This window comes from Mauremys reevesii, linkage group 2, assembly GCF_016161935.1.
Source record: "Mauremys reevesii isolate NIE-2019 linkage group 2, ASM1616193v1, whole genome shotgun sequence".
In the NCBI taxonomy this organism is placed as follows: Eukaryota; Metazoa; Chordata; order Testudines; family Geoemydidae; genus Mauremys; species Mauremys reevesii.
Genome location: NC_052624.1, coordinates 12813894 through 12826686, shown reverse-complemented (window position 1 = coordinate 12826686; position 12793 = coordinate 12813894). Strand labels below are relative to the sequence as shown.

The 12793-nt window shown below is 50.0% G+C and overlaps 1 protein-coding gene across 2 annotated transcripts in view; it reads right to left on the bottom strand.

Moving 5' to 3' along the window:
* LOC120396961 (solute carrier family 22 member 13-like) overlaps positions 1 to 6203 on the bottom strand; it is a 32844-nt gene extending 26641 nt beyond the window's left edge. Inside the window, exons 1-3 of one of the 2 annotated variants that reach the window (XM_039522255.1) lie at positions 5777 to 6203; positions 3706 to 3809; positions 897 to 1051 (exon numbers count right to left, since the gene is read on the bottom strand). In XM_039522255.1, the coding sequence (XP_039378189.1) occupies positions 897 to 1051; positions 3706 to 3809; positions 5777 to 6148 (631 nt within the window). In that variant the 5' untranslated portion in view covers positions 6149 to 6203. The remainder of the gene's footprint in view (positions 1 to 896; positions 1052 to 3705; positions 3810 to 5776) is intronic. The other variant, XM_039522254.1, reaches the window with a different exon arrangement.
* Between the last annotated feature and the right edge of the window lie 6590 nt (positions 6204 to 12793).

Below are 12793 nucleotides of genomic sequence, written 5' to 3'. Positions count from 1 at the left end.
TATCTAGTAGCTAGAGCAAAGGCTCTGGAGTCAGTACTCTGGGATTTGGCCACTGGGTGACCTTAGATAAGTCACATACACCCAGGCTTTCAAAACTGCCTAGTGACTTTAGGGGCTTCCATTTCCGAATGTTCAGAGGCATTTTAAAGGGGTCTGATTTTCAGAAGCTGTGTGCTCAGCTTGGCCCTTGTTACTTGGACCAAAGTTGACGCTTGTTAGGCACTCAAGATTCACTGGTCACGTTTGAAAATTTCTGCCATAATCTCTGGGCCTCAGTTTACACATCTGTAAAATGAGTATAAATAATAATAATAATTCCAGTACTGCTGAGAGCTAGAGAATCTGTTTAACAGATGCAGTTGTAAAATTTTAGACAGGTAAGGGAGGGTGTCGGAGGGGATGGGGAGAGCGTGGGGGCCCCGGGCTGGGGCGGGGTGGGAAGGAGTCACATGGAGAGTCACTTGGGGAGGACACGTGCCCCCACTTGTGTCCCGCCCATGAGTGCAGTACCGGCAAGAAATTATTTCTACTTGCACCACTGGAGATACTAATGACAAACCGAGCACAAATAAACCAACATTTCACATTCTCCAACTAAAAGCTCCTATGCTTTCGGCCCACCTCCCACCAACTATGTAAATACCCAGGCCAGAGTCTCCTCTTTCCTCCACTGGTGTCACTCTCCTGACTTTAATGTGATTACTCCTGATTTACACCAGTGTGAGTGGAAGATCAGGCCCACTTTATTTCAAGCAACATTAATTTGGTAGTAAATTTTTTAAAAACATGTAGCATGTAATTGTGCCGAGCGTTTGTCCATGGGGTCTTTTCATTGCCATTTGTCAGAGCACTTATACTGTGTAGCTAAAACATCTCTAGCAGTGAGGGAGTCTTACCTAAAGCCAGGATGCCTATAAAGATTCCAGATACAGCAGCACCCACAAGACATCTCAAGATGACGTAGACATAGAAATTTGGCACAAAAGCTGCTCCAACACCAAATGCCCCCATTACAAGCATGGAAAGCAAAATGATGGGACGCCGCCCAATCCTAGGGGAGGAAACGTTTTCGTAAATCTCTGAGGCTACTGTCAGCTTTCACTCCTAATACAGCAGCTAAGGCACCTGGATACTGTAGTGCTAGTCATCAGTGTAAGAACTTGGCTGGATACACTAGGCGGTTGATACAGTGCAGAAATAATTAATATAGTTAAAATGGTATTGCTGCAACATCCGAGTTCTGGCCAAGATTATCAGAAGTGACAAGTGACTTTGGGTGCCCAAAGTGGGACACCTTTAAAAGGTGTGTCAAGCTGGTCACCCAAAACTTGAGGCAGTGGGGCCTGGGGGACAGAGCGTTCGACTGGCAATCAGGAGCCCTGCATTCTATTCCTGACTCTGTGACAGGCAGGATGACCTGGGCAAGTCACTTCACCGGTCTGTGCCTCAGTTTCTCCATCTATAAAATGGGGAGAATAATGCAGAGTTTATATTTACAACACCATCCTCTCCATCAGACACGTGTTCAGTTCACCCCACTTCTGAGTTGCCCTCCGCATCCTCCTGCCTTAGAGAAGTTAAACCCTTTAGGGCGGGGCAGATTTTTATTTTTATGGCACAGTGCACCTTCAGCAGTAAAAAAATAACAACACTCATGGTAGGTTCTGACCCCCATTCTAAACATAAGAAAGGGCCAGAGCAGTGAGCACGTTGCCTGCTTTGGGGAGGACGGGAACACAAGTAGAAGAATGGGGTTGAGGAAGCGTGGGCAGCAGGGAATTGTGAGGAGACCAGTGAGATTGACGTGGCTAGGGCTGCGTTAGGAAGAAATTCAGACAATGCCCTCCCCCAGCAGTGGCAAAGCAAGATCCCACAGAGCCCTGGTGCAAAAATAGGTTAGGGGCTCCATTTCCATTTCTGAAATCCACCGCAGTCCAGCTTCCTCCATTCCTGCAGATCTCTCCACAGCCCCAATCCAGCCCTCCCATCTCCCACCTCCTGCCTAGGTCCCCCACCTCTCCAATCCATCCATCCCATCCCCCACCTCCTGCCTAGGTTCCCCACCTCTCCAATCCATCCTTCCCGTCCCCCACCTCCTGCCTAGCTCTCAAATGGCCCCAATCCATCCATCCCATCCCCCGCCTCCTGCCTAGCCCCCTCACCGCCCCAATCCAACCCTCCCATCCCCCGCCACCTGCCTAGCTCCCCCACCGCCCCAATCCATCCTCCCGTCCCCGCCTCCTGCCTAGCTCCCCACCGCCCCAATCCATCCTCCCGTCCCCGCCACCTGCCTAGCTCCCCACCGCCCCAAGTCCATCCCTCCCATCCCCGCCTCCGGCCTAGCTCCCCCCCCGCCCAATCCATCCCTCCCGTCCCCCGCCTCCTGCCTAGCTCCCCCACCGCCCCAATCCATCCCTCCCGTCCCCCGCCTCCTGCCTAGCTCCCCACCTCCCCACTCCATCCCTCCCCTCCCCCCCCTCCTGCCTAGCGCCCCCACCGCCCCAATCCATCCCTCCCATCCCCCGCCTCCTGCCTAGCTCCCCCACCGCCCCAATCCATCCCTCCCCTCCCCCGCCTCCTGCCTAGCTCCCCACCGCCCCAATCCATCCCTCCGTCCCCGCCTCTTGCCTAGCTCCCACCGCCCCAATCCATCCTTCCCGTCCCCGCCACCTGCCTAGCTCCCCACCGCCCCAATCCATCCCTCCGTCCCCGCCTCCTGCCTAGCTCCCCACCGCCCCAATCCATCCCTCCCGTCCCGCCTCCTGCCTAGCTCCCCACCGCCCCAGTCCAACCCTCCCATCCCCGCCTCCTGCCTAGCTCCCCACCGCCCCAATCCATCCCTCCCGTCCCCGCCTCCTGCCTAGCTCCCCACCGCCCCAGTCCAACCTCCCGTCCCCGCCTCCTGCCTAGCTCCCCACCGTCCCAATCCATCCTTCCCGTCCCCGCCTCCTGCCTAGCTCCCCACCGCCCCAATCCATCCCTCCGTCCCCGCCACCTGCCTAGCTCCCCCACCGCCCCAATCCATCCCTCCCGTCCCCCACCACCTGCCTAGCCCCCACCCATCTCCCCTGTCCTCCACCTCCTATCTAGCTCCCCCATGGCCCCAATCCAGCCCTCCCATCCCCCACCTCATGCAGAGCTTCCTTCTAGACCCTTCATGCCCTATCACTCCCCCTCAACCACCGTCTCCAGCCTCCTTCAGTCTCTCCTGTAGCTCCCCCAGTCCCAATCCAATCAGCCTCCCAGGCCCGTTTAGCTCTCTTCCTGACCCACATTTCCCTGATCCACCCTCCCCCCAGCCCCATTTCAGGCCCCCACAAGCCTTCCCCCAGATCCCCCCACTTGGCCCCCTTTAGCATCACTCCAATACCCGCCACACACACTCACAGCTTACCACGCTCTGATCCATAACCCCTGAGCTCCTCTCCAACTTCCCCAATCCAGCCCTCCAGCCGGTTCTTCTTCAGCCCTCCGGTCCCACTCCCCACACAGCCCCACGCACAGTGGCTGATGCTTATACCTTGCACTTCATCTCCAGGAGAGCCAAATCCAACCTACCGGGCACAGCAGTGCCAGGGCCTAGGGATCTGGGCTCCAGTGTTATAACCTCACCTTTACCCCCAGGCTCTATGCAATACGCCCCAAAGCAAAGTTATGCTGCTGACTTTGCACAGGTAACTGCAAGTGGATTTTCTCTCTCTTTACCTGTCACTTAACGAACCGGAGATCACAGCTCCAAGGAGAAGTCCCAGCATGTAAATGGATTGGGAGATGTCATTTAGCTCTTTTCGGTCACATACCAGGTCAAACTGAAAGAAGGAAACAAAGTAGGTTTCATTTTAAAGGGGCTTGATTTTGATGGCTGGATTCATGACGTGCTAGCAGCACAAACATTCCCCGAGAGAACCGGAGATTAAGGTACCCGGCCTATAATGCCCAAACCACCATTCACCTATTACAGCTCCAGCCCAGTCAGCACCTAGGGTTGCCTGAGAGGCTCTGATGTGTTCGTAAGTAATACAACTCCAAATAGAACAGACATACCTGATCATTCAGTCCCTCTCCCACTCGCTGCAGGATTACCCCAAGCAATGAGGCTTTGTGGAGAAACTATCCCATCACAAGGGATCTCATTGTCACAAACCTTTTCCCAATATTCAACCTTCCATAAATTCATCCCGATACCCCCTCATTACACTGCTACAGTAAATGCCATGGTAAATAGTTCCTCTCCCTTCTTGGTATTAGATCCCTTCAGGGAGGCATAAACCACTCTCTCTCTCTTTTTCCTTTTTGACTCTCCCCCGACATCTTCAGCCCTCAGATCCATTTCAGTTGCTCTTTCCTGACATTCCTGCATTTGTTAACATGATAACAAGCAGAGCTGGTCAAAAACCAAAAGCAACCTCAACATGTATTTTGGAAAAACAATGGTTTGGGGGTTGGTTTGTCTTTTGAAGATTTCAAAAAGCACCCATGGTTTGTTTATCCAAAATTCTGTTCAAAATTGTTAAGCTTCTCCATTTCTTCCTTTTCCCCCCTTTTCTGCTTTGTCACAGAAAAAAGCAAAGTTCATTATTTGAGTTAGAAAAGGAAAGCCAGAGCGTACAATATTTTAAATATTGCTCAATGGACTTTCCATTAGAAAAATGTTACATAGCTGCCATCAATAGTTTGTGCATATAGGAAAATATGTAAAGACGACAAAGCATGGACTTAGAGGTATAGTTTTTGCAAGGCTCTGGCTAGTCTCTCTTGTTTTGGTAAAGCCCAATTCTTCAGTAACATAGTTTGATGATCTCCTACACATCCTTGCACAAAGAAAAGCAACAACAGAGACCATGATTGTTTCTGAAAAATCCTAGAAGTCACAGTTTGTGTCACGGAAATTGTGGGCATGATTAACATACAGCTTCATTCCTGCAATGGGCATTTGTGCAAGGACAACAGAGACAAGCTGAAAACCAGCATTGGCTCCATCTATCTGTCTATGATACGTACACAGCCCCATCTCCATGGTATCTGAGCACCTTGCAAGCTTTAATAGCTGTAGCCTCACGCCACACCCCTGTGAGATGTGCTTTTGTTCCATTACATGCAGATGGAGAACTGAGGCATAGAGTACGTCTACACTGAAAATTAAGGTCTAGTTGTAGCAAGGGCAGCCATGCCCATGAGAGCTTTAATCTAGCTAACATCGGTAACAATAGTAGTGAAGATGTAGTGGCATGGACCCACAGCAACCTGGGTACATATCCAGGTTCCCCCATGGTCTCCTAGCCCATGCCACCACTACTACTGCTACACACACTAGTTAGACTAAAGCTAGGGCAGACATGCTTACCCATGCTACAATTACACTTTCATTTGCAGTGTAGATGCACCCTAAGTGCCTTGCACTGGGTCAAACCAGATGTTTGCAGTAGAGGAGGAACTGTAGCTAGATCGCCCATGGGCTAGAAGTGCTCTAACCACTGAACGATGCTTCCTCTCTCCTTTCTGCCTGGCTGCTAGCAAATTGCAAACACTAATGGCTGCTCTACACCTAATAGCTGCATTCGTTTAACAAAAAATTGGCATTTAAATGACCAGACTAAACTCAATCGATATAATTCAAGTGTAAACCAATCTATATGCATCCACACAATTGGGCGGGTTTAAATTGATTTAAAATCCAGCATATCCATTATGTGGAAACAATCCCCAGTGTGCGTGTGCACTTTCAAATCAGCATGATCCTTAGCAATAAATATAGGCTCAAAATGCAGTTACAAACCTGAGTCACCAACGTTGGGATTTGTTCTGAAGAATAGACCCACCCCTCTTGGCACTTCTTAGTGACATTAAGGCCGTATTCTACGACGGAGTCAATATCCCAATTCACAGGAGTGTACATAAGGCATTCTTCATACGATCCCTGTGTGTTCCTAGGGATAGTTAGGTTCAGCAGCTGTTCCTCAGTCAGGTTTGGGCTAATGGCATAGATCCAGCTTGTCTTACAGTGATGAGGCACATCCAGAACCATGAACACTTGGCCAAACATGGGAAAAGCCGTTAGAAAGTTTGCAAGGCTGAGCATCAGCAGCAGCCATTTTTGAAATGGCCCCAAATCTCCTATAGCGTTGATAATATCTCCAAAGTGTGTCATTGTTTGCTTGTCTAATGCTGGAGTATAGCACGGTAGCTTTTTTTACATGGGCTGAAGTTAATGTTTAAACTCAATGTGACTCAAAAAAATTATCAGCTAAGACAACATGAAATGTTGTTGCATGCTCCATGCTCATGTCAGCCTAATGAATTATGTTTTTAATCTTCAAGCATGTATTTCGTAACCCAATAATTACTTTCCACACTTCATGTACAATAGCGAAGGGTCTGTTAGCATTTCCACAGCAAATAAAACCAAGACACACAAAAGTTGAACTTGTCATGACTTTAACTGGCTTCTGAAGGCAGAAGCCTCAGCAAAATGGATGCAACCAGAAAGCATGGGTTGGGATTTTCAAAGCAAAGCAGGGGATTTAGCCACACATGTGAGGGAGTTGGACCCAAAAACCCCCTGGTTCCGAACACTGATCTAATTCTAAAGGTTTAAGAAGAGAAAGGAAGGAACATTAGGTGCTAGCCTAGGATGTGTGAATCCTGGGTGCAAGTCCCTGCTCCGCCACAGAATTCCTGTGTCTCAGGGTAAGTCTACAGTACCGCGCTACATTGGCACAGCTGTAGCATGTCTGGAGAAAATACACTATGCCAAGGGGAGAGGCGGAAGCTATGTTGGTGGAAGAGTGTCTCCCATGACATAGCACGGTGTGGACCCTGCTGTAAGTCGATGTAATTTACAGCCCTCAGAGAGGGGTCGGTGTGTCGTTTTCATACCCCTGAGTGATGTAAGTTACATTGACTTAAGCGGTAGTGTAGCCCAGCCCTTAGAGATATGAGTGGAATAAACAGCTGGACAGACAGAATGTGTGTTGAAGGCTGTTCGCTTTAAATATACAAGTGATGCTGGCGCGTGACTATACTGAGCATCCACAGGATCGGCTATAGACCGAGTGTGGCTCTCTTAAGGACACATTTCCAGCAGATCTATTTATGCATGCCCTAACACACTCCTCCTCCTTTTCTGTGTTCCTCCGGACAGCAGAGCTTGCTTTGAACCAACAGAGATGGGTCACGACTGACAAACAGAATTGTGGCTCTGCACCAAGTTGTTTCTGTAAGAGTTCAAGGTTCCACTGACCAGATTGTGATGATCCCAGCAAAGGACAAACATTTTACAAATAAACTCTCCCACGCTGTGCACGTTACGGCTGCAACGGGGTCCACCAATGAAACACCAACATCACCCTTATCTTGCTTCGCATCCTCTATCACCACCAGGGACTGATCCGAAGCCCACTGGGGACAATGGAAGAACTCCAGCCAACTTCAGTGGGCTTTAGATGCATTCAGTTAAGACATTGGACAGGGACTCGTGGCTGCTGGGTGTGGGATATTTAGCCTAAATGGGAACTGTTGGAAGCTGAGTTCATTTGAAAATCTGGTCCATAGCATCAAGGGGTCAGGAAAAATGTGCCTCTTGTAGCATACAGTGTTAATGAAGCTGGGTTGGTCCCAGGATATGAGAGACACAAGGGGGATGAAGTAATATCTTTTATTAGACCAACTCCTATGGGTGAGAGGGATGAGCTTTCGTGCAACGCAGAGCGCTTCTTCAAGTTGGGGAAAGGTAATGACAGTGTCACGTGGGGGGGTTGGGAGAGGGAGTCTCCTCCAGATCCCGCTTCACGTTGTTTATAACGTCCTTCCCCCCAGTTCATAGCATATGAGGGGTTCTCTAAGCCTAGGTCTACACTGGGGGGGTGGGGAGTCGACCTAAGATATGCAACTTCAGCTACGTGGGCACTCTCCTCTTCCTAAGTCTTGTCAGAGTACGGCACCAAGTCCGAAGCGTCCTGGGAAAAATCAGGACTGAAGAGCATAGTCGTGCTTTCAAGTCACTAAAAGCTTCCTTGCATTTCTCATCCCATTGGATCCTCTTGGACTTATGAGTTCCATAAGTGGGGCCATGACTGAGACAAAATCAAGGATAAACCTTCGGTAACAGCCTGCCAGGCCGAGAAAACACCCCGCTTGCCTCTTTATGTGGGGGCATTGAGCATGCTGCTGAGGCCTGTATCTTTTCAACCACTGGTTTCATAAGGCCAACTCCTATGCAGAACCCAATAGGTTATTTCATCTATAGCTAATCTACATTTTGCAGGGTTGGCCACCGTTAAGTCCCTTGTCCTGGGGGGCTTTTATTACTGCCTTTAAGTGCTGCAGGTGGTCTTCCCAGGTAGGACTACAGATGACAATATTGTCTATGTAGGCAGCAGCGTATGGATGGTGGGGACTGAGGAGCCTATTCATAAGCCTTTAGAAAGTTGTGGCAGCTCCATGGAGGCCAAAAGGCAGAGTCTTGAACTGAAAGTGCCCAAAAGGGGGTGGAGAAAGCGGTTTTCTCTTGTGAGGAGAGGGATAAAGAGATCCGCTAATAACCTTTTGTTAGGTCGATAGTGCTCAGATGCTTCGCCAGTTCAAGCCATTCTAGTAACTTATCTACCCTTGGCACTGGATAGGCATCACATTTCAAGATGGAATTAACCTTGCTGAAGTCAAAGTAAAACCAGACCCACCCATCCCAAACCATCTGGTTTGGGAACGAGTACTATGGGGCTTCCCCATTGACTTTTGGATTCCACAATTACCCCATCTCCAACTTCGCTCTCACTTCCTCTCAGACTGTATCCCCACGTCCTCCATGGCAGTGGTCTGGAGTTCTGGGGTTCTCCCTGACTAGCTGGCCCAGGATGGTCTCTAGATGATGTTGGACCAACTGCATTATCCCTGAGTGGGGAAGAATATAGTCACAAAGTCCTTGATCAACTAGAGGAGCTGCTTCCTTTGCACAGGGGAGAGTCCCTCACCCCCCATACTGTGGCCAGTTCTTGACTGCAGCGGCTGCAGAGCGTGTGGTCAAGATGGTCTATGCCAATGGGAGGCTGTTCCTGTTTGCTTCATGAGAGCTCCAGGGATAGCCCCAGAACTCTTGAAGTTCTTCTCATGTGTGGGATTTCCTTGCAAAATACTAATAGATCTAAGGGATAGATACAGGGGCCCTAATTCAGGTTCTGTAAGAGAATGAGTTTTCAGCAGGGCCTCCCATGTCTTCCAAGCTTTGAGAAGATTCTCATGATAGGCCTTGGTTTCTTTTTACTTCCCAGGTAGTTTTCATCTCATAGTCCACTAGCCGTACCTGCCTGACCACTTCAAATGGACCCCGCCATCAGGACATTAATTTAAACTTAGCTGAGGGTATTAGCAGAAAGACACAATCATCCGGGTGGAAAGTTTGTAGTCGTGCCTCTCTATTATAATTTTGTTCCTGTGCATGTTGGGCCTCTCTCAAATCTCTGTGGTGCACACCCCTAAGTTTCTGAGTTGTTCCCTCACTGTCAGATGTATCGGGCTGTGCTTAAGGCACCTGCATCCTGTTCCTCCCAACCTTCTTGCGGCACATTCAGGTTTCCCCATGGTTAGAGACCATAAAGCAACTCAAACACAAAGAACCCTGTAGAGGCTTGTGGGATCTCCTTTATGGCAAACAGGAGTGGTGAGCATAGCGGGTCCCACTGGGGTTGTCACTAACAAAGCAACTCAACATTCCCTTCAGAGTCTTATTAAACCTCCCTACTAGGCCATCGGTCTGCAGCTGAGACACTGAGGTTATCAGGGACTTGACCTTCAGAAGGGAGCATAATCCACACATCAGCTGGGAGGTGAAGTTAGTCCCTTAGATCTATTAGTATTTTGCAAGGAAATCCCACACATGAGAAGAACTTCAAGAGTTCTGGGGCTATCACTGGAGCCAGGGGCGGCTCTAGGAATTTCGCCGCTCCAAGCAGGGCGGCACGCTGTGGGGGGCGCTCTGCCGGTCGCCGGTCCCGTGGCTCTGGTGGACCTCCTGCAGACGTGCCTGCGGAGGGTCCACTGGTCCCGCAGCTCCTGTGGAGCATCTGCAGGCATGCCTGTGGGAGGTCCACCGGAGCCGCGGGACCAGCAGACCCTCCGCAGGCATGCCTGCGGGAGGTCCACCGGAGCCGCCTGCCGCCCTCCTGGCGACCGGCAGAGTGCCCCCCATGGCATGCCGCCCCAAGCACGTGCTTGGCGCGCTGGGGTCTGGAGCCGCCCCTGACTGGAGCTCTCATGAAGCAAACAGGAACAGCCTCCCATTGGCATTGACCATCTTGACCACACGCTCTGCAGCCGCTGCAGTGCTGTAAGTGTAGACATGCCCTTCGTAGATGACAGATCATTGTAACGGGGCTGTCAAAAGGGAGGTTGAGTCCAAGGCCAGCAGTACCACCTCCTGGTGATACTCCGGCTTATGTCGCTTAGTGGTGAGAGTCAATGGTTGCTTCACCTAGTGGCTGGAGTCAGTGGCAGTAATTGGCCAATCGCAAGAGTCAGTGGCTACTTTGCCTAGCAATTAGGGTCACTGGTTTTGTCGCCCAGTGGTGAGAGTCAGTGGCCACTTTGCCTAGTAACTGTAGTCAATGGCTGTATCACCCAATGGTGAGAGTCCACTGTCATATTGCCCAATGGCGGAAGTCAGTGGCCGCTTTGCCTAGCAGCTGTAGTCAGTAGCAGCGGTAGGGACCCCAGGGCCAGCTACGCTGGCTGCTGCTTGGGTGGCTCCGGGGAGCACCTGAGCAGCGGTCCTGGGAGTGCCTTGGGGACCAACCGAGCAGCAGCAGTCCTGAGGTGGCTGGAACAGTGGCTGCCTAGAGGCCATTTGGAGAGTGGTACCTGGAAGCATCAGCCGGGCAGGGCCTCCCTCCAGCAGGGCCCCCCAAGAGCAGCGTGGCCACAGAAGTAGAGTTTTAGTCAGGGGTATTTTTGGTTAAAGTCATGGACAGGTCACAGGCTGTGAATTATTTATTTATTGCCTGTGACCTGTCCATGACTTTTACCAAAAATATCTGTGACTAAATCTTAGCCTTACTTATGATATATCTGTATTTCCAATCTTGTGCTGTGTGTCTGGGGCTGTCACCCAGAAAGCGTGGCATCAGCTGTACAATAAATCCACTGAACGAGCCAGGGACTACACCTGATGACTCAGCAAGCCAGGTAGCGGCATGCCTGTGGGCAAAGAACTACAAGGCTTTTCCATGTGCTATGAAGCTTGTGTTTGGGACACCGGAAGTACAAGCCTCATGGAAAAAGAATATAAAAGGCAGCTGCATCATCTCCATTTTGTCTTCATTCTTGCTTCTTACCTCTGGAGTAACTTTTCTACAAACTGAAGCTCTGAACAAAGGGCTGAATGACCCGTCCGAGCTGTGGCTGTGTTCCAGAGGGACTTTCAAGCCAGCAAACTCACCAAAACTGCTAGGAACCTGATATATGGACTTTGAAATCTCTGTATGTATCTGAGTGCTTTACCATTTAACAACTCTGTTCTTGTTTTCTTTTTTCTTTAGAATAAACCTCTAGTTTTAGATACTAAAGGATTGGCTGGCAGTGTGGTATTTTGGGTAAGAGCCAAACTAATATTGACCTGGTACCATGGCTGACCCTTTGGGGTCAGAAGAACACTATGTAGAATGAGCAGAGTTTTTAAATAACTTCTCAGTGTACTGGATCTAGGTGCTGATTGGGAGCCAGAGACTGGAATGCAATAAAGGGGGCTGTGTAATTTCTTTCTTTCTTCTGCTTCTTGATAACCAGGGTGACCCTACAGTGTGGGGAATCAGAAGCACAGTTTTTGACTGGGTGGTGAGTTTACTTCAGTGTTAACCACCACTGCCTCTACCCTATGCATTCGTCCCTAGCAAGTTATCTGTATAACAAGGTGGCCTGTGAGGATGCAGTGTAGGGAAAGGACAAGTTTCCCTTTGTGTACGGGGAGATGTCAGCAAACCACTAAAATGCCTGAAACCACTATGGCTTATTGCTAAAAGCAGCCATGGCAGCAGGCTCAGCTTAACCAAGGCAGGAGGGGAGAGGTTTGGGGTGCCACAGAAAGGGCAGCTTGACTTCCTGATAAGAACTGTGTTGAAGTTGCTGATACCTGCATTTTAGAAGAGCAGGATGTGCCCCAGGAATGTGTCTAACAGGGTCTCAAGGCTGCAAACTCTGGGAAAAACCCACACCTGGTTAATCAATAATCAGAAGGAGCCTCTTGCTTGAGCATTGAAACGACTTGCTTAACAAGTTTTCTTTAAGGAACATGGCATTCTATTACTAATGTATAAATAAGAGGGGAGAGTTTGAGGCAGTGGGACTCTTCGGGACTGGACTCTCCCTCTGGATGCATCTTGTGTTCCCCACTGGCCCACAGACAGGCTGCCGCTGTGTCACTCGAGAGCCACACTCAGCTTCGGTAGTTAGCGAGGGTTGGGGGTGTGTTACTAACCTGTTGTGGACGTGTGTAAGTGCTTGAGACTATTAAAGTTTAGCTTGAAGTGAAAGGACTCGTGTTGTCCTGTCTGTGCCAGCCATCTATCGGTCGGACGACCGTGTCTCCCCTGATTTATTTCCTGACACCACCTCGCACAGAGTAAAGTTACCAAGAGCTTTGGGTTGAAAGAACCCCGGGTAACATTTGTAACCAAGGCAAAAGATGATCACAAGCCATTAGAAAACATTGTGATGGGGTGGCCAGGGCCGTCGCTAGGGGGGTGCAGGGCCTGGGACATGGGCACTGAGTTTCTAATCTGTTGGGAGGTGAGGTGCTCCCCCTGGC